Consider the following 20630-nt stretch of genomic DNA (forward strand, 5'->3'; position numbering starts at 1 on the left):
TTTATATTCCGGGATTTTTTCTGTCCCTGCGGATGAGAGTCCGGGGAAACAAGACTCGAGATTTAATCCGCGGTTCCTCAGGCCGAGAAACCTCTCTACCAACCAGATTGAGTGTTTCCCACTGTGTGCATTATTTGCAATTTTATCTCTTCTTCCCGGCTGACATTCTCAATTCTCTTCTATTGTCATCGTGGCTGCGCAAATATGCACTTAGACGGACTTTTCATTTACGAGATACACCACGGCCCCGTTGTCCCTTATCACTTTTTCGGACTTGCCAGTGATTTTTCACATCTGCGCACAAGAGATTATTCCACAAAATACCTGTAATTCAACCACAAACCTATAGGACAGCCACAATTTTCTCGGGCTGGCGATATTTCATTCTATTGAAGACGTGGTTTCATTCGGTGCCAACAGTCGGGTGTTTTTCATGTTCTCGGCTTGGGTTTTGTGGTTTTGTGGGGTTGCGCACCACCAGTCCTCTCGATAACAACCACATATTTTTTAGGTCTTCTTCTCACACCATCTTGCTCAAATCTTTGAGATCCAAATCTGCACGAAGGTCTTTCGTAAAAATATCGAGTCTTGGCTCAAAACTGTTCTTAAAGAGGTCATTGTACATCACTTTCATGAGGTCTGCTAGGCGCACGTGAAGATGTTCCAAATCACCCTCGAACGCAATACCTGCATTCGTATCGACCGACGTGCTCAAGTCAAGCAAGTTGACGTAACTCACTACCGAGGAGCTGAACTCTTCACTGCTTTTGATAAATGCAAACAAAATTTCCATGAAGCTGAAAATTTGATCAATCAACGGCTCTCGACTAATTTTTCCTTTGTAATTTTCGTTGATAAGTTTGCAATCGTAGATTCCTTTTAGATACTTCAGATGCATCGCCGTCAATTCATCAATGGTGTGCTCCACAACGTTAAGCTTAGCCAATGAAACTCTTTTAATTTTTGGAAAAGACGGGCTTGTCTGATATGCAAATGCATCAGCAAAGGCTTTGTCAAGAATGGGAAGCTTGCGGTCTTTCCGCGATGCCAGGCTCGTAAACTGTGGACTTGCGTTTAATGTGCCTTTAAAAGCCAGCTTCACAATTCTTTCCTGGAAATTCTGCTCGATCAAATCATATGACAAAAATTTAAGAAGGGCCGAAACAAGCTTAGAAAGACGAAACCTAATTAAATTCGTAGTCCTGAGGCACTTAGTAAACCACCCTTGGCGGACTTTAGAAATGCGTGTTCCAGTCAGCAGCTTGTTTTTGACGCGAAGCTTTGAGATGTAATCCTTCTGCAACCTGACATAGTCAACATAATTCTTATTTAAAAGAAATTGAAAATGTCTTAAGCTCCACAAAAAATTGAACAAACGCAAATAATGCGTCGATTGACTCTTGTCATTGAGAAGCAACTCTAGTGGGGGATCCATAAGCTTGTATTCCAAGGTGAACACATCCCATCCAATACTTCCGTGGCTCAAATCTAATATCCGAGCGTCTATGCGCAGTTGAAACCTTTGGGGCAACATCCGAATCGAGGAGTTATCAATTGCACTCGAAAGTAAACCTGCCAATTTCCCGGATGTCAAGGATGAGGCTGGCTCATTGAACATTTGAAGTCCTCTTTCATTGATCAGCTCAACAAAGTCGCTTGAACCTATGAGCATAATCCTTTTCAAATTCGATAGATGCTCAAACAAATCGTACTTATGATAGGCCATCGAGTTAAGATAATTTATAAGCTCGCCAAACTGAACCTGAAAAAGTGTCTTGAGGGAAGTCCGGTCAAGCGATATCAAACCCAGATTCTCGTTAAAAATATAGGCTGAATAGTGCTTTACGTAAGCGCTGAGCCATTCAAGTTCCTTGCAGAACTTATCTAGAAAGATGAGCGTCTTGCCAATTTGGAAGATATTATTACAGTCTTCTTCGCTGAAGTCCATAAATAATGGAAGCCTTTCACGATGAAATTTGACGATATCATTAATGTGATCAGCAGAAGCATCGAAGGAGACAAAAAACTCATTACATGAATCAACCAACTCACCACGGAGGATCCAGTGCTCCATGTATTGGAAGTAAGGTTTCTTTAATTCATCGTAGACAACACTCGCCAGCAGTCTCACAAGGAAATCTCCGAAGCTTGCAAGCTTGAAAGTTTCTTCAAGAAATTGAAACCCATCAAGTACTTCCATTTGTTGATGTAGATGTGCTAACGTTCGTAGCTCAATTATCACATCTTGAAGTTCATGATACACATGTAGTAGTGATCTGGGATTCTTATGAAAGATGCTGCTGACATCTGACGCATAGCTAGTCAATTTTGAACCCAAAACTTGCATGAAGGCAGCTTTTATAGGTGAAGGATTGTTGCCTCTTAGTTTCTCAACAGAGCCATGGAGACGTCTATAAAGTATGGCTGGCTCACAAAGATCGTTGATTAGCTGGAATAGTCCTCTGGCAAGAGGCGACAGAATGCTGATGTATGCATCCGTGAATGTGAACAATTGTGTGTCAAGACCGACAAGTGTTTTGGGAAGGAACGGTAGGATAGCCTCGTCATCTAGGACATCGTCAAATGGCTTTGGCTGCTCAGCGGTGAATCCGTTCAGATTCTGGAATTGAGCAAAGGATTGATTAAATGGTGAAGACAGAACCAGGGGGGTCGTCCTGGCGTTTGGTAAGCTTGTTGATGATGCTCCCTTCTGATCTGGAACAAGGTTGAGGAGGAACTGTAGGTGCGAAGCTACTTGTTCAGCATTTCTTTGCTGAGGAAGGGATGAAAGTATAGTGCTAAAAGTATTCCAGTTACTTTCGGTGCCGAATTTGAGAAAATGGGCTCGTATCTCTTCCGTGATTTGTGAAGGATCCTTGGTTTCCCCAGATATGAGCCCTAACAAAGCATTCACAAGGCTCTTTTTATAGGATGTCCCAAATTCCGCCAGAACCAATGAGTCGACTAACCTATTTAGGTAAATTTGGGTTGGCAGAAAGTCGTCGTTCATTCTCACCGTGATCCTGGTACTTAATCTGCGATGAAGTTATACTGTTGATGTTATGAAAACGCGTACCGACTGCAGATGCTCTGTGCATAATATACAACTCGTGAGTAGTACAAGAGGTTGGGTAGACAAAATTGACATATTCATTGGCATATAGAAAATTCAACTAACAACTGAAAAGAAACTAAAAGGGGACACCAGAACTCACAGCGTTCGGTGCGATCACAGGGTTGACGACATTGGGGTTCAAGTCACGATCCTGCAACGACAACTGCTCATCAGTCCAAATGTGCTTCACAGGTTGCGAGTTGCTCTCGCCTACACCGCAAAGACCTCCCTCTCTTTCCCAAGCAGGAACTCTCTTCAAGTTAAGTTCATTGAAAACGGAGTCAACCGCACCGATCAATTCGTTAGCAATCTCAGGACCGTGTCCCGGAGTTGGCGTGATTCTCAACCGTTCTTGTCCAATAGGAACCGTAGGGAAGTTGATTGCCTGAACGTAGATGTTATGCTTGTTCAACAACAAGTCCGAGGCTTTCTTCGCATCAGCGGCATTGCCGACCAACACTGGCACAATGTGCGAAGGGTTTGGAATAACAGGAATACCAATGTTGCCCAAATTATTTTTGACATACCTAGTGTTCTTTTGCTGAGCAATTCTGTCCATCAATGTTGATCTCTGATGTCTGATCGAGGCGGAAGCACCAGCCATGACAGCAGGAGGCAACGAAGTAGTGAAAATAAATCCAGGAGCAAATGACCGGATCCAATCGATCATACTTTGCTTACCTGTGACATAGCCACCGACAACACCGTAAGCTTTACCTAAGGTACCAGTAACCATGTCAATTCTGTTCATAACAGAGTCTGGACGGATTCTGTTCAAACCCGACTGCAAGTGCTCCTCAAAGTTCAAGTGTTCGGCAACACCAGCACCATGAGGACCATACATACCAACGGCGTGAACTTCGTCCAAGAAAGTCAAAGCGCCGTACTTATCGGCCAAGTCACAGATTTCCTCGATTGGGGCAATGGAACCACACATGGAATAAACGGACTCAAAAGCGATTAATTTGGGGGTGTTTCTTGGGTACTTGGCTAAGCGCTCCTCCAAATCTTTTAAGTTGTTATGCTTGAACACCTCCTTTCGGGCTCTCGAATTACGTATACCCTGAATCATTGAGGCGTGATTCAACTCATCGGAGAAGATCACCAAGTCCTTCATTTTCTGGCCCAAAAGTGAGAGCACAGCGTCATTCGCCACAAAGCAAGAGCTGAAAACCAAAGCAGCCTCGTGCTTGTGCAAAGTAGAAAGTTCAGCTTCCAAGGCGATGGCATGTCGGTTATGCCCAGCGATGTTTCTGGTACCACCGGCACCCGCACCGTACTTATCCAAGGTTGTTTTCATGGCCTGGATTGTTTTTTCGTTGGTTCCCATTCCCAAATAGTCGTTGGCACACCACACGGTGACCCTCTCGCCTTCGCTACCCAAGTGGGCTTTTGGGAACTCCTCAGCCAAACGGTTAATGTTATTGAAGTAACGGTATGACTTGTCTGTTCTCTTCTTCGTGATCTCATTACCAAGGAAGCCGTCGTAGTCGAAAGCCTTCTCCTGGGAGGATCTGTCCACTATCTCCATTGTGTTGGAGACCAAGTCGCTTCCGGAGAAGGAGTAACCAGCAGGAATACGAGATGAGGATCCAGCAGGGGCGCTTGAAGCAGCGGCAGGCTTGGAAGACTGAGAGTACTCTCTAGCAGCCATGGCAGCACCCACAAATGGGCAAGCTCTGGCATGCTTACTCAAGGTCAGAGCCTCGCTCATTTGACGAAGAGCCTGAGTGGATCTGGATTTCACGAAGGGACAAACCTTCATGGACGCTTTAGTCAAGGACTCCATTGTGACTTTTCGAATGTCTTGTCTTGTGGAGAAGAGGTGTAGACTGTGCCTTTTTTTGCTTGAGGAATCAGTCACATTGAGAAAACTGTATAGTGGAGATGCAGAAGCCCGGCCGTTAGGAAGCGCTAAGCTCCTTGTGGAGATAAAGAGAAGATGTGAAACAAATTCACAGTACGGATTTAGACTTGTCCATAATGATCGACTTGATCTCTGAGATTTGTAAAATTTGATTGTTGTTGTTTTGACAGCTTCTGTCGCATGGTCTCTAAGCGAATCAAAATTATCTGAATGTAAGACGCCTGCTGCGAAGAAGCGTTTTTTTTCCCGAATCGAGCCCAGAATTTTATGGCCTCATTTGACGTACCAGTATTTGACGGCGTAAAGTTTATTTCGTTTTAACCGAATCATCTACTGAACCTCCATTAGTAAGATTAACTATTCGTCTCGTTTCACTTTACCTAAAACAGAATTTCTCATATGACAGTGCGCATAGGCGGGGCATCCTACTTCTGTGCACTTGATTGACGTTTTGAGACTGGGAACACGAGCAACTTGGTCCGAGTAGGGCTGATCAACAAAAAATAAAAAAGATAGCGACCCCGGTGAGGATCGAACTCACGATCTCAAGATTAACAGTCTTACGCCTTAACCAGCTTGGCCACGGAGTCTCTTGAAGTCTCATTGGTTGAGACCTGAGATATGTTTCATATTTGGACCCTGTTCCCTTAAAGGCCAATTTTTCAAAATTGTGACACCAGTGGCCATTACTTTCACCACCAGAGAACCTTTTGGCGCGATATGAGGGAGCTGGGCCCAACATTGACGTAGTTAGGGCAACTTCCAATCTCAGTTAGCCATTAGATTGCATCTCCTGGCTCCAGACGAGAGTATAATGGTTTCAGTATTGTGTAGCATGAATGAAATTGTAGTGAATTATCACCTTTGAGTATTCCGATGGCGAAACCTCTTCAGATCCCTCATTGCCATCAGTTCAGCGAATGGCGATTGAATCGGACCAAGATGTTAAGATCCTACTGGCTACAAAGCATATTTTTAACCTTTCCCAATCAAGTAAACTATTCAGACTATTATGTATTATACAACTGCAAGCATTTACTCGTCGTCTTCCTCCTCCTCGTCATCGATGGAGTAGAACTGCAACTGGTACTGGTTTCTCTTGACAGAGACGAATCTGATCCAGTCTCTGAGCTGGTTCTTCTTCAAGTACTTCTTGGTCAAGTACTTCAAGTACTTACCAGAGAACTTAGCGGTGGAAACAACAACAACCTTGTTGCCCTCCTCGGTGATGGTGATGGCGTCACCCAAGTTACCGATGATACCGTCAACCTTAATACGCTCGTTCAAGAACTTAACGTAAGCCTCCTGGTCGAAGACAGCGTTCTCCACTGGAGCGGAGGTGTCAACGACGAACTTCTTAGGGGCGTGAGTGTTCTTGGTGGTCTAGAATCCTGTTAGCCTACCGTACGTGAATTATCAAAACGAGCTTAAAGCCCGTCAGATAAAGACAGCAAAGCCCCCAGGACGGGAATCTTTTTCATTTTCCACAGTAATCCAATACTGTAGCGTTGGTGTTAGAAATTACAGAGGTGCTCATAGCGAGACACTCTGGAGCCTGAAAGGCAAATGAATTATTCAGTTCCAAATATGAATAGGGTTTCCCGTTCAAGGTTTATTGTCTGGTCGATATCTGTTCATAACTTAGGTGATACATACAATTGGAGCCATTGCTAATGTGGTAGTACAAAGATTTTTTAATTTGAGAACAGCCTTTTTTTTTCACTGGCGCATCAACGGTGTGTCGCACCAAATGTCCAAGTGCAGGTTAGGGCTCAAACCCTAAGCGCGCCTCGCTTTACGCTAGTGACTGCAATGGACAGCTTAAGAGCCTCCATTACTTTCAAACAGTGCTGTCGTATTTTCTAAATACAGCCTGCATCAGTTAGACTAGCGAGCTAGATGGTGGTTCAAAAGTGCGTCAAGGATTATTGTTAATAGGTTTACATAATTGCCAGTGGTGTCACCTTCCAGCTCCGGTAACTCTCAGGATTCCTAAAAGACCTCTCTTTACCTTTTATATAACTTCACTGCAATCAAAGAGCTGTTTCGAATGATATGTGTGAGTGCAAAAGTGACACGAATCTCGGAGCTGTCAAGGGTGACTCAGATGATTCATTGTGCGAAATGCGTATCTGGATGATTCAATTTGACTCCCTGCAAGATAAAGGCGGGGCCTCTTATTATAGGGGATCCTTCATTGGACGAACTTTTTCGTAGATCCTAGATAACCTTCGCTACATCTTCCATCTTCAAATTTTTTTACGAATTTGTGCTATGTTTATCCGAAAATTAGCCACAAGTGCCACACTTGGTTCTGCCAAAACTTTGGGAGTAAAAGCTGCTTTTAGTGAACCCTCCATTGTGTCGCCTGTCAAAGCGATTAATTTGGCCATCAATTGCAAACCACACAGCAAATGGACCAAACAGGAAATCAAAGAAATTTACAACACGCCTCTTCTGGAATTAACTTTCCAAGCTCAACTTCAGCATCGTAGGTATCATGACCCGGCTGAGGTTCAGCTTTGCACTTTGCTAAACATCAAGACAGGAGGGTGCTCTGAAGATTGCAAATACTGCTCCCAGTCCAGTCGATATGATACCGGAACCAAAGCAGAAAAACTAGTGAAACTAGAGGAAGTGCAAAAAGCAGCCATAAAAGCCAAGGAAAATGGAAGTACAAGATTTTGTATGGGAGCCGCTTGGAGAGATATGCAAGGTCGTAAGTCGGGATTGAAGAAAATCGCCGAAATGGTGAAATGGATAAACGACGAGTTGAAGATGGAAACCTGTGTTACATTAGGAATGGTGAATGAAGATCAAGCAAAGGTTCTCAAGGACTCCGGCTTGACTGCCTACAATCACAACATCGATACTTCCAGAGAGCATTATCCAAGTGTGATTTCTACAAGAACCTATGATGATCGTCTTGAAACGATCAAAAATGTGCAGAAAGCAGGTATCAAAGCATGCACGGGAGGTATCTTAGGTCTAGGTGAGACTCCTGATGACCATGTTAGTTTTTTGTACACTTTGGCAACGATGGAGAGACATCCAGAGTCCTTACCAATCAATCGCTTGGTTCCCATCAAAGGAACTCCAATGGAAGCAGAGATTTCCAAACTTCCAATTGGTTCGGAGAGAAGATTAAAGTTTGATGCAATCCTTAGAACAATAGCTACGGCAAGGCTAATCATGCCCGAGTCTATTATTCGTCTTGCTGCAGGAAGATACACCATGAAAGAGCACGAACAGTTTCTTTGCTTTTCAGCCGGCTGCAATGCTATCTTTACCGGTGAACGCATGCTCACTACCATGTGTAGTGGGTGGGAAGAGGATATCGCCATGTTGAAGAAATGGGGCATGAAACCAATGAAGAGTTTCCGCAAGCATGGCATCGAGGCTGCCGAAAATGTTTTTCAAAAAGGTGTCGAAACTTATCCCGAGAATACCTCCCCCACCTTGAAGGCTTCTTCGTAAGTAGTGCATGAAACCCACTTACGAGAGGGCGCCACAATTAGTCGTTGATAAGCGCGCTCGCCAAATTGAAATATTATCAGTAGCGAAAAATATTCTTCGTAGCATAGCTATGTTCAGATGGAGGAATCTTTCCCGACTCTCGAGGCGTTGTAATTCATACAGCACCAAACCAAGGAAGGCTACTTCTATTCTTCCGGCTTTGGTTGCAGCAGTGTCCTTGGGCAGTGCTGGATATTATCTAGGCAGAAAACGGGCCATAAATGATCCGCCAGAATATGCTTTTCCTTGGTCCTCCACGACAAAGTTGGAGCTGATAGACTCACCGAAGTACAGCACTGAAGAGGAGTTAAGAACCGCCATTGATGAAATAAAAAGGGCTGTTGGCGACGACCATGTCACCCAGTCACCAGCAGAAATTACAGGCCATACAGACAATGGGTTCACGCCCCACCCGCCAAAACCACACGAAAAGCCAAAATACATTGTTTACGCATACTCGACAGAAGAAGTCTCGAAGATCTTAAAGGTGGCTCATAAGTACAATGTGCCGGTGGTTCCATACTCGGGAGGCTCTTCACTTGAAGGACACACATTCTCCACCAGATGTGGAATCATATTGAACACGAGCAGAATGAACAAGGTGCTTCAGATTAACCATGATGATTTGGATGCAACCCTTCAAGCGGGTGTGAACTGGGTGGACCTCAATGAACAGCTCACAGGCGAGAAGATGATGTTTGGCTGCGATTGTGGTCCCAGTGGTTTAATAGGTGGAATGGTTAACACCAATGCCTCCGGTATCAATGCTTCCAGATACGGCGCCATGGTTCACAACGTCATATCATTGACTGTGGTGCTTGCTGATGGAACGGTTATTAAAACGAGACAGAGACCTAGAAAAACTTCATCCGGATACAACTTGACTGGCCTCTTCATTGGAAGCGAGGGCACGCTTGGTATCGTTACAGAGGCAACAGTGAAACTCCAAGTCAAGCCTCAGCATGAAACTGTTGCAGTGGGACAGTTTCCGTCGGTACTCCTGGCTTCCCAAACGGTCGCAGAATTGTTCAAAAGAGGTATCCGCCCAGAGGCCATTGAGCTTCTAGATGAGGATATGATGCATTGTACTAATTACAGCGGACAACTTTCGAAAAAGTGGCTTGAGGTGCCCACAATTTTCTTCAAAGTTGGCGGTCTCAATAAAAGAGTCGTCGATGAAACCCTAGAGATCGTGAGGAAGGTATCGCTCGAGAATCAGTGTGCCGACTTCATCATTGCAAAGGACAAGACAGAAGGTGATGAGCTTTTTGCGGCCAGGAAAAATGCATTCTTCTCCATTCTTGACTACGGAAAGAACGAGATTGACGAGGACGTGAGACTATGGGTCACTGACATTGCCGTGCCGCTTTCACGACTTCCCAAAGTGGTTGACGAAATCAGAGAGCTTGTGGTGAAGTCCGGTTTCCAGTCTGTGATTCTCGGCCATGTTGGTGATGGCAATTTACACGCCGACCTCTTCTACAAGCCCGACCAGCTCCATGAATGTCATAAGGTCATCAACGAAATTACGATGATTGGACTTCGAAACGAGGGTACTGCAAGTGGAGAGCACGGCATTGGCAATGGCAAGAGACAATTTCTCAGTATTGAGCTCGGCCAGGACGCAGTCGATACCATGCGTAAGCTTAAGCTTTCCCTTGATCCTAAACGTATCCTTAACCCAGACAAAATTTTCAAGATCGACCCTCACGACGAGGGCGAATATTAGACAGACATAGATTAAATAGAGGACCAAAATTAATTTAAGCAACCTAACCTGAGCTCCTATATTCAAAAATAGTTACACAAGCTCTAAAATTCTCCAGATAGCGATGTCTCGCGCATAAGGTGCAGTTTATCGCTATCGGCGCGGTCCAGGTGCACACCAATTCTAAGCCAGGGTTCAGTCGCCGAATCGCCAAAGTGGACCAGTGTGGTACTTTTAGCGCCAAAAATTCCCAAAATCTGCAATTTGGTCCTTCTGTGAAAATTACCGAGATTGGGTTTGTGTGGAAGCAAGAAAACTTTTATTTGACGATCCAGAGGAGGGGTTTTTCTGCACCTATCTCCGGTTATCTCGGTTGCCTTATCATTGCCTTCCCCACCGGACAGGTTCGCACTCGTTTGCTCCTAAACACATGGAGATAATAAGCAATGGCACTGGTATTGTAAGGGGAAATTTGACATTGTGGCAAAAATTACGCCGCGCAAAAACCGTCAATGGTTGTCTTTTGTTATCACCGCTAGTCTGTTTTGTTTTCTATTCGGGGTGCCTTGGCTCACGTGATCGTATCCCTCCACATTGGCCAGAAAAAACCACCACTGAAAATTCACCAGCCCACTCCACACTCTTTCGCTGTTCCACAGACACAACAACATTTACGAAACTATCGGTGCTGCTTTATTCACAGATATATAAAGTGAACTCTGGAGACAGTGCCCAACACACAGTCATTTGAGCCATTCGCCACACACATTCAGAATGACTCTGTCGTACACTAATAGCATCCGAACAAAGCTAGGGGACCTTCTGTTGGAATCAGAAGAACGCAGTTCTGATCACAGTTCCAGACTATCAGCTGCGATAGCACAGAAGAACCAAGAGGATCGGGGCATCCCGATTAGCAGGCTGCCTGGACAGGAGTTTCTGGGGCTCACGGACGAGCATCCGGAGCCCGAACTTCTAGCTACTTCTGTCGGAAAAGACAGCGACGGAAGGCTTCTTCCCAGCTCGCTGACGATCCTGTTGCTTTCACTTAACGCCAACAACCTAGGATCGATAGGCCAGCTTCCACACATTGTAGACCGCCGCAACTCCCACGGGCCGGCACTGCGCAACTCATTGACCCACTTGCATCATCAACGGCTCCAGCCCTACCACAAGCTCACGCAAGTGGGCCAGGAGTCCAACACTCAAAGCATACCCATGGTGAGAAACGCCGCCGGGATGCTTTCTGCACCGGATCTGCCCAATTTGGATCCCACGTCGCTCGGCAGCCTGCCGTCGAGATTCTGGCTAGGCTCTCAAACGCCGCCAAAGTCGCTTTCGGGCTCCTACAAACGCAGCTGTCTACAGTTTACGCAGCTACATCCGCACAATGCTCAACTACACAACGCCCAGGCTGGTCGCAGGACCAATCGCGGCGACGAGCTGCCTACGCTACCGCCTGTACAGACACCGATGGAGGATATGCCCATGACGCCGCTCCACCTCAATCTGGAGGCCGATTCGTACTTTGTGTATGGCCAGCGAAGGGACGTGTTCCAGTACGACGAGGACCCGGAGAACCAACTGGAGCTGGACGAGATGGAAAATTAGATATGCCATTTAGCTTATGCCAGACAGCGTTAGTCCCTGCAAGAAATCTCTAGCCGTGCAAGCAGCTGTGCCGGACAGTGTATAGATGCTCAGCTGAGGCTGCGGCCCTGGAATTTCGCAGCCATACCAGCAGACCCACCCACGTCCGGTCATGGAAGATCTCAATGCGATCAAAAAACTGGCTTTGCGTCATGAACCTCGGTAAACCCACCAGCATCAACGCTAAACAACCGTGGCTATTTACCATGACGCCTCCTTGCCATACCTCCCCCAGCATACCCCTATCCTGAAGGCACTCCCCCCACCTGGAAGCTTCAGAGGAACGCTTCGTTGAATGCAATGCTACCGTTTTATTTTTTTCTGCTTCTTCCTGTCTCTCTCCCTCGGCTACCCAGTCCCTCGGTTCCTGCCGCTGTATGTCCAGCGCATATCAGGCCACAGCTTACAGCCTACACCTACAGGCACTCAGTACAGGCGAAAGTGAGGGAGTAGACGATAGGGGAAAAGGGCCTAGGGTGGAATGCTAGGCAAGCGGAGAGGAGTGCACCCGAGAGTGAAGCATCATTCGATCAGAGCTAGGGCATTGTCTTGCGCGAAAGAACAAGGGACCCTTGCTCGGAGTTGCTGAGGGCTGTCAGTCCCCCCATTCATGCATCCAGACTGTTTAGTGCTTTTTCGCGGGCGTGTGCCCATCACGAGCCGCTCCGGCTTATCACCAGTGGCGCTATCTTTTCTCACTGCTTTTCTTCTTATGACCTACGAAGGTATGTTTTGCAACTACTTTTTTTTCTTTTGCAAATGCTGACTTCAGACGACCACAACTTGGAAGAGCGCCTGCGTGGCCGCCACACCGAGCAACCGCATCATCAGACCTTGTCTAGCATCATAGAGAGCTTCATCGCCGACACATCCGTCGATGCCCAGGGCCAGCAGCATCTGGGTAGGGAGCTTTTTAACAGGGCTCTACGCACGATAAACCAGGACGAGGGCTCCGAGGTTCTCCAGGAGATCATTGCTTCTTTGGAGCGGGTCGGCGACAAGTTCCGGCCCGATGCCGGGGTGTCTCAGGAGTTCCTTGACTCACTAGAGCGTGTCGACGTGTCTCTGCTTCCGGAAAACGCCGACTGTCCCATCTGTACCAACCGCTTTGCCGATGCCCAGTACCCCTTGGTGGTAAAGCTCCCATGTCACGTCAAGGGCCGCCGTGAGCACGTCTTTGACATGGATTGCATAGCCCCCTGGCTCAAGATGCACTCGTCATGCCCACTATGCCGCTTTGACGTTCGTGACGCTGACAGTGTTCGGCGTGAGCGCTTGGCTCGTGAGCTTGCGAGAGCCAAGGACGAGGATGACGAAGAGGAAGAGGAGGATTGGGATATGTACGGTTGAGAAATGCATCCCCTGGCGTATGAGCTACTGTTTTGTTAAGCTGGAAGGCTAGCAGTTTTGCCAACCGATGAGCTAAACGAGGCAGTGGCTATTGATGACCTAGCTATGCAGGGGCCTATCACGCTGCCAGGGACTAATATAGGCTTATGCCCTGGCTTGGAATGGAATGTCTGGAATTATGGAATCTACTGTAGTCCTCAAGGTGGAGAGGCGTGTATGCGTGATTTTGATCATGGTGTTGAGGTGCCGTTGACTACTACTGTCATGGTCTTCAATTAGACTTTTAACTCGTCTAGAACCATGCACTCTCTATAAACTCCCCATTCACGATAGTTCTTCTTGCAATACTCTACAAAGATCAATATGCTGACAGACTGGGAGCTCTCGTTTTCCTTACTTATATTGCAGGATGTCTCGAAATGGCTATGTACATTAGAAGTGCTGCTTGAACTGCTCGGACTGCAACAAGTCCTTGACCTTGGCGGCAATGGGGTCGGTGGTGTCTGTGTAAGCATCGGGGAACTTAGCATCCTGGGCGGTCATGGAATCTAAGGATTTGGCAAAGTCGAGCTTTTCACGTGTAGTGATCTCGGCCAGACACTTGACGTCTTCCAATGCATGCTTGTTGATGTATGAAAGCCACAAATCAAGCACTTCTGGGTTGGTATCGTAGGCAATCAACTGTTGGTTGTATGTGATTCTCAAGAAGTTCTCTTTACTCTTGGACTGGGCAAAGGGTGACTTGATCACAGTGTATAATCTACGTTCCGTTTTGACCTTTTTCACACGGGAACATGGAATACCCAAGTAAAAGGCGGCTCTGGCAGCGAACTCGGATGCTCTTGTCAAGTGGTCTTCGTTGTATCCTCTGAATTTGAGCTTGGCGACTTCATGGCCATGTGTGGGCGGAAGCCTTATAGGCTTATATTGCAAAAGCTCCAAGTTGAGGGGAATGGAGCCGGCGGACTTGATCTTGGGTTCTGCTGTGAATTCTTTGCTTAACAAGTTCTGCTTGAACTGCTCATTCTGGACTCTCTCGGCTGCTTCCTTCTCCAAGAATTCTTTGGGCAGAAGCTTCTTATCATACTTCTTGAGTGTACGTGAAAATGATGAGAAGGCACGTTTGGAGACGTTGAGCCCTAGCATCTGACGGGGCAACATCTTGATTGAAGAAATCTTGTAAACGGTCTCTGGAAAAAAATCTCAGTCAAGCGACAGTGAGGTCACGTGCAAAACTACCTAAATCAACATGAAAGAGGCTATCTATGTGATATAAAAGAAGAAGAAAGCTTAAATATCAAAAGCAAAAACTCTGAAAATGATATTTGATTGTTTGGGTAATCGGAATTTTGGCTTTGTACGAGCTGAGAGGAAAGAATGCTCGTAGGATTTCTTCAGTGAGCATGTGCTATGGTTCTTGGTAGCAAAATGTGTGTGTTCGATTTCATGATTTACTGGTCTTGAATTTGCATCATTCCACTTTTATTTTAGATTTTTTACGACTTCGTCCCCTGGCGCAAGATAGAGACCAAGATATGTAAGGCAGATTTGTTCGCGCAGATCATCAAGCTCATCCTCTACAACATGGGAAAGTCGTCAAAGGACAAAAGAGATATATACTACAGAGAAGCAAAGGAGAGAGGCTATAGAGCAAGGTCGGCGTTCAAACTTCTACAAATTGATGAGAAGTTCAACATCTTCGAGGGAGTTCATCGTGTGGTGGATCTATGCGCAGCTCCAGGCTCATGGTCTCAGGTTCTTAGTCAAAAACTTAACCTGAACAAGAAGGATGGTCAAGAAGGAAAGATTGTTGCGGTTGATCTTCAGCCAATGAGTCCTATCGAAGGTGTCACTTGTCTACAAGCAGACATCACACACCCCAAAACGCTACAGAGTATACTAGAACTTTTTGGCGGTGAACCTGCTGATCTAGTAGTCAGTGATGGTGCCCCAGATGTCACTGGTCTTCATGACCTAGACGAATACATTCAGGCACAACTTATCTTGGCTGCGCTTCAACTTACTACATGCATTTTAAAGGAAGGCGGTACCTTTATCGCTAAGATATTCAGAGGAAGAGACATTGACCTCCTCTACAGTCAGCTAGGGTACTTGTTTGATAAAGTTGTGTGTGCTAAACCACGCTCATCTCGTGGAACCTCTCTAGAAGCTTTCGTTGTATGCATTGGGTATCGCCCCAGACCTGGTTGGAATCCATCTCTTGACTTGGGTAAGTCCACTGAGGATTTCTTCGAAAATGCTGATATCGGAAAAAGCTATATTCAAGAGAACTTCGACCTTCCGGATGACGAGGAACGTTTTATTCCATCCTTCGTCGCTTGTGGTGACTTAGACGCTGGTGATTCCGACGCAACGTACAGCTTAAACTCCAACATAGAGAAGCAAAACCTCAAGCCAGTACAGATGCCCACGGCACCTCCCTACAAAAAAGCATTAGAAATGAAGAGAAACGGTGATCTTGTCAGAAGATGATCAAATTAATACGCTGCTAGCATTGACGCTCTATTTAGAAAATCCATAATTAATTTGATGGCTCAACAGAAGAACCCTCCTCGGCCTTAGTGACAACATCAGGCTTCAAAGTTGGGAACAACAAAACTTCTCTAATGGTGTTAGAATTGGTCAAGAACATGGCCAATCTGTCGATACCACATCCCCAACCAGCGGTAGGTGGCAAACCGTACTCCAAAGCGTTACAGAAGGTCTCGTCAACCATCTGGGCCTCGTCGTCACCCTGAGCCTTCTGTCTGGCCTGCTCCTCGAATCTGGCTCTCTGGTCAAATGGGTCGTTCAACTCAGTGTAAGCGTTACAGATCTCCTTGGTGGCCACGAAGACCTCGAATCTCTCACACAAACCAGGAATCTTTCTGTCCTTCTTGGCCAATGGAGACATCATCTGTGGGTGACCGAAGATGAAAGTTGGGTTAATGCAAGAGTCTTCAAGGTCACCGACCAACTTGTCCAACATTCTGGCGTTGGTCAATGGTGGAGGACAATCGAGCTTGTTGTCAATCAAGATCTGCTTCAAGAACTTGCCGGTCTCTTCAGTGTGCAATTGGTCTCCTGGAGGGAACTTAACGTTGTAGACCTTCTCCAATTCCTCAATCATGTTGATTCTCTTCCATGGTCTGGCAAAGTCCAAGGTCAAGGCCTTACCTTCAGGGCCATCGGGGTGGTAGGTGAGCTTGTAGTCACCAGTAATCTCCTTGACCATCTCAGAGAACAACAACTCGGTTGTGTCCATCAAGTCGTAAACATCGGCGTAGGCCTGGTAGAACTCACAGGTGGTGAACTCAGGGTTGTGGGTCATGTCAATACCCTCGTTTCTGAACTGACGGCCAATCTCATAGACTCTGTCCATACCACCGACGACCAACTCCTTCAAGAACAACTCAGGAGCGATTCTCATGAACATGTCAAGGTTCAAGTCGTTGTGGTGGGTGATGAATGGCTTGGCAGTGGCACCGCCGGCAATGACATTCATCATTGGGGTCTCGACTTCGGTAAAGTCTCTCTCATCCAAGAATCTACGGATGTAGGTGATGATCTTGGATCTGACCTTGAAACGGTCTCTGACGTTGTCATTCATGATCAAGTCCAAGTATCTCTTTCTGTATCTGGTCTCCTGGTCCTTGATACCAAAGTGCTCCACTGGCAACATGTGCAAACATGGGGTCAAGAGCTCGATGTGCTGGGCGAAGACAGAAAGCTCACCCTCACCACCCTTGGCAGGAGAAGTTCTACCTGGGTAACCGACAACACCAATGATATCACCTCTCTTCAAGTTGTCATTGATCTTCTCGTAAGCCTCAAGGGACTCGTAGTCTTGAGCCTGGGCCATGACTTGAACCTGGACACCATCGCCCTTCAAGAAGTAGAATCTCAACTTGGAGCCGGACTCTCTCTTGTTCATGATTCTACCAGTGAGTCTAACCTGAACATCCTTCTTGGTCTCACCTCTGGCCAAAGAGGAGTACTTCTCAACGAATTGTGGAACGGTGCTGTCTCTGTGGAACTTGTGTGGGTATGGGTTCAACACGTTGGAGTCAGACTCGTAAGTGTTTCTGTATTCATCGATCTGACGGGATCTGTGCTCGAAGTACTGGTTAGGGTTCAAGTCAGCCATGTTGTCCTTCTTCTTTGGCTGCTTGTCCTTGTTCTTAGCAGCCTTCTCGGCCTTCTTGGCCTCAATCTGTCTGGTCTTCTGTCTCTTCTTCAACTCGGTCTTGCTGACATACTCGCCAGTAACATCGTCGAGGTAGGTCTTGGCGACCTGTTCGGTAACTTGGTCCACTGGGTCAGACATGGTATCTGTGTTGATAACGTCTCATCGAAAATTTTTCGCTGCTTAAGAGCATGCACGCAGGTACTGGGGTGGACCATGAGTCAGATAGAAATTTGGGTTTGTCAATTGTAAACGTGAGGGGAAATAGAAGCTATGGTTCTGTTTTGAATTGATAAATATGTACTTTTCTTATTTTAATGTTGATGAATTTAGACGAGATTTTGTATCTATCCAAGAATCGCCGATCAATACTGTAAACCGCGAGTAGGCTAGAGTATTGTAAGGGGCATAAGAAAAATCCTACAGCAAAATCAAAAGATTTCAACGACAATTCATTAAGTGGCCAAAGATAGGAATCTTTTTCAACATATCACTATTTCATTCGAATCATGTAGAACGGTATGTTGCCGTGTAACACTACTTCATCTCTTTTTGTATGTGTCCACAAGGACTGTGCTCAACAAAAGCGAAACATTGTAGAGGAGTGTCAAAGTGAACCTTCCCTCCAAAATCCAAAACCCACTATCTGTGGTGAAATCACCAACTTCTTCAAGGGCATTTTTTGCAACCACTACTCCCCTGGTGTACTGGTGTCACAGAACCTACTCTACGTGAAAATTTCTCACTATAGAGGCCATCCTACCCAGCATGGTTCAGAAACAACAAGGCAAGGTGTACGAGGCTCCCACAGCCAACACCATCAATATTGAGGGATCCGTGATTTTGTCTATTCTTAGGCACACTTCCGAGAACTTCCCCTCTCTTTTCTCCGGTTCCCTCATGGGATTTGAGGACGACGAGGGTACCATCGATATCACCCACGCTTACCCATTCCCATACCCAGATCAATACGAGGGTGGATCCTTCCGCTCCAAGAGTGGATCCAAGTACCAGCAAGAGATCTTGGAGTCGTTGAAGTCCTTGGATGAAGGCGTCGAATTCCAGGGTTGGTTCCAGTCCACCGTGTCTGGTAACTTTATCACCTCCTCCTTGGTTGATGCTGTCGCTCAGCAGCAGCTTAACAACAAAAACTCTTTCCTTTTGGTGCACAACATGGTGTCAGTCGGAAAGGGCGTCGACTTGAAGGCTTTGAGATTGTCTGAAAACTTCCTCACCACATACTTAGACGGTAAATGGAAGACGAAAGACTTGGAGAGTCACAAATTGTCTTACCTCAATATCTTTGATGAGACTCCAATCAACATCCACAACCAGCACTTGGTGAACTTGTTCTTGGCTTCCAGCGAGGACACTACTTTGTCCAATGAATTCGACACCTTGAACTTCTCGTCCAACTCGAACATCACCACACAATTGTTGGAGAACTTGTACAGCCAAATTGACTCGTTCAACTTCGACCAGACTAACTTCAACTACTACCAAAGACTCTTGCAAAAGGAGCACACCAAGATTCTCCAGTGGAAGCAGAACAGAAAGAACGAGAACACCGAAAGAGCCAAGATCGGCGAGTCCGAGTTGAACCCGGACGAGTGGCAGTCCATCTTCAAGTTGCCAACTGGCCCCTCCAGATTCAACAACACCTTGTATTCTAGAGCCATCGACGAGTTGGCAGACGACATTTTGAAGAAGTGCGACCAAGAGTTGATCAAGAGTTTTGCTATTGAGAGAAAGTTGACTTCTAACTAATTGCATGGGATGAATGCTGCATAGGTAGCAGTGTAGATTTAAAGGTTTGCCCTAGGGCAAATACAGGTCATAGTTAATGCTATATACTACGATACTTCTGTAGACTGAAACCCGCAGCGAAGGACAATAGGCACAACACGCCGGAGTCAGATTTTCCGCTCCAACATGGGCCCACTTTTGAGTCTGGCCACCGTTATCGCTTTTATTAATTGATTTAATGGATTTAAGTTTAGAGGTCTTAGATTGCGCTTTCTTCGATCCAAATTCTGAGTAGCGAATTACGTAGAAGATGTTCGGGATGACGGATCTTGACTGCATCTGCAGGTTCCAAGCCCGAGTTGTTTAATAACTTACTTTGCTAATAACTACACCCCAACTCTCCTCAGAAACATAGTATGGGGAAACCAAAAGTATGTTAATGCACAGCTGCTTCATATGATGTTTTATGACGCGTATACTAACAGTCAGTATATTCTTCTAGTCAGACATGGTGAATCTGAAGGTAACTGCGATAAGTCAGTCAATAGACATACACCAAACCACAAGATATGCCTAACGGCACAAGGGCACGAGCAGGCGAAGAAAGCAGGCTCTGTGTTAAGAGAGTTTCTAGAACAGTTTGAAGAACATGACTCAAGAAGCGTGCTTTTCTACACTTCCCCATATCTTAGAGCTCGTCAGACCTGTAAAGACATCATCGACGGAATCCAGGATTTGGAAGGTGTTCGTTATAACGTCAAAGAAGAGGCCAGAATGAGAGAGCAAGATTTTGGTAATTTTCAAAGCACCCCAGAGGAGATGGAGCAGATCTGGGCTCAGAGGGCACACTATGGCCACTTCTTCTTCAGAATACCTCATGGCGAAAGTGCTGCCGATGTCTACGATCGTATTGCCAGCTTTAATGAAACGCTTTTCAGGCAATTCCATCAAGAGAAGTTCCCCAATGTGCTTGTGCTAGTCACGCACGGAATTTGGGCCAGAGTGTTCTTGATGAAATGGTTCCGCTGGAGCTACGAAGACTTCGAATCTTTAAGAAATATTCCTCACTGCCACTTCCTCATTATGAAGCAACAAGAGTCTGGTCGCTACTCTTTGAAGACGCCTCTTCACACCTGGGATGACTTGCGAGATCTGGATGTTGAGGAAGAGATCAGCAAGGAATTCACCCAGGAGGTGAGTTTCAATTCCATGAACAAGCTTGACAATCCAGATGACATGGATATTCACAGCATTATTAAAGCTCAGGTTGAAGCTATAGAAGAGAATCGCCTGAAGGATAAAAAAATTCACGAGAGTTATAAAAGTACCTTGGCTATAAAGCTTTCGCAAGATCACCAGAGCATACAGAACAGTAAGGAAGACATTCTGTCCTTGTGAAATGCAACCACGGTCCAGGCGCATAATCACAATACTTAGTGTGCATTCAACTTATTCATTGGCAGCTCATACGTTGCTAGTCGCAACGCCATCA

The 20630-nt window shown here is 46.0% G+C and overlaps 10 protein-coding genes and 1 non-coding gene across 11 annotated transcripts; 6 read left to right on the forward strand and 5 right to left on the reverse strand.

Moving 5' to 3' along the window:
* Window positions 1–520: 520 nt before the first annotated feature.
* On the reverse strand, window positions 521–4904 carry C7M61_001022 (5-aminolevulinate synthase, mitochondrial; the record flags this gene model as incomplete). Its single annotated transcript, XM_024856441.1, has 3 exons — window positions 521–1035; window positions 1399–2620; window positions 3204–4904. 3 exons carry the CDS (start codon window positions 4902–4904, stop codon window positions 521–523), a joined length of 3438 nt encoding a protein of 1145 aa, XP_024716040.1.
* Window positions 4905–5495: 591 nt separating this feature from the next.
* Window positions 5496–5572, reverse strand: C7M61_001023. The gene has a single exon. It is a non-coding gene; the product is annotated as a tRNA-Asn (tRNA).
* A 445-nt stretch (window positions 5573–6017) lies between these two features.
* On the reverse strand, window positions 6018–6519 carry C7M61_001024 (60S ribosomal protein eL22; the record flags this gene model as incomplete). Its single annotated transcript, XM_024856442.1, has 2 exons — window positions 6018–6356; window positions 6484–6519. 2 exons carry the CDS (start codon window positions 6517–6519, stop codon window positions 6018–6020), a joined length of 375 nt encoding a protein of 124 aa, XP_024716041.1.
* Window positions 6520–7256: 737 nt separating this feature from the next.
* C7M61_001025 (biotin synthase) lies at window positions 7257–10227 on the forward strand (the record flags this gene model as incomplete). The annotated part of the gene is made up of 2 exons (XM_024856443.1): window positions 7257–8455; window positions 8634–10227. 2 exons carry the CDS (start codon window positions 7257–7259, stop codon window positions 10225–10227), a joined length of 2793 nt encoding a protein of 930 aa, XP_024716042.1.
* Window positions 10228–10980: 753 nt separating this feature from the next.
* Window positions 10981–11817, forward strand: C7M61_001026 (uncharacterized protein; the record flags this gene model as incomplete). The annotated part of the gene is made up of 1 exon (XM_024856444.1): window positions 10981–11817. One exon carries the CDS (start codon window positions 10981–10983, stop codon window positions 11815–11817), a length of 837 nt encoding a protein of 278 aa, XP_024716043.1.
* A 798-nt stretch (window positions 11818–12615) lies between these two features.
* C7M61_001027 (uncharacterized protein) lies at window positions 12616–13206 on the forward strand (the record flags this gene model as incomplete). The annotated part of the gene is made up of 1 exon (XM_024856445.1): window positions 12616–13206. One exon carries the CDS (start codon window positions 12616–12618, stop codon window positions 13204–13206), a length of 591 nt encoding a protein of 196 aa, XP_024716044.1.
* A 432-nt stretch (window positions 13207–13638) lies between these two features.
* On the reverse strand, window positions 13639–14367 carry C7M61_001028 (mitochondrial 37S ribosomal protein uS10m; the record flags this gene model as incomplete). Its single annotated transcript, XM_024856446.1, has 1 exon — window positions 13639–14367. One exon carries the CDS (start codon window positions 14365–14367, stop codon window positions 13639–13641), a length of 729 nt encoding a protein of 242 aa, XP_024716045.1.
* A 423-nt stretch (window positions 14368–14790) lies between these two features.
* C7M61_001029 (tRNA methyltransferase) lies at window positions 14791–15699 on the forward strand (the record flags this gene model as incomplete). The annotated part of the gene is made up of 1 exon (XM_024856447.1): window positions 14791–15699. One exon carries the CDS (start codon window positions 14791–14793, stop codon window positions 15697–15699), a length of 909 nt encoding a protein of 302 aa, XP_024716046.1.
* Window positions 15700–15748: 49 nt separating this feature from the next.
* On the reverse strand, window positions 15749–17533 carry KRS1 (lysine--tRNA ligase; the record flags this gene model as incomplete). The annotated part of the gene is made up of 1 exon (XM_024856448.1): window positions 15749–17533. One exon carries the CDS (start codon window positions 17531–17533, stop codon window positions 15749–15751), a length of 1785 nt encoding a protein of 594 aa, XP_024716047.1.
* Window positions 17534–18160: 627 nt separating this feature from the next.
* C7M61_001031 (uncharacterized protein) lies at window positions 18161–19159 on the forward strand (the record flags this gene model as incomplete). The annotated part of the gene is made up of 1 exon (XM_024856449.1): window positions 18161–19159. One exon carries the CDS (start codon window positions 18161–18163, stop codon window positions 19157–19159), a length of 999 nt encoding a protein of 332 aa, XP_024716048.1.
* Window positions 19160–19597: 438 nt separating this feature from the next.
* Window positions 19598–20536, forward strand: C7M61_001032 (acid phosphatase; the record flags this gene model as incomplete). The annotated part of the gene is made up of 1 exon (XM_024856450.1): window positions 19598–20536. The coding sequence occupies one exon, from the start codon at window positions 19598–19600 to the stop codon at window positions 20534–20536; it is 939 nt and encodes a 312-aa protein (XP_024716049.1).
* Window positions 20537–20630: the final 94 nt, after the last annotated feature.

Source organism: Candidozyma pseudohaemuli, assembly GCF_003013735.1.
Source record: "Candidozyma pseudohaemuli strain B12108 chromosome Unknown scaffold00001, whole genome shotgun sequence".
Classification (NCBI taxonomy): domain Eukaryota; kingdom Fungi; phylum Ascomycota; class Pichiomycetes; order Serinales; family Metschnikowiaceae; genus Candidozyma; species Candidozyma pseudohaemuli.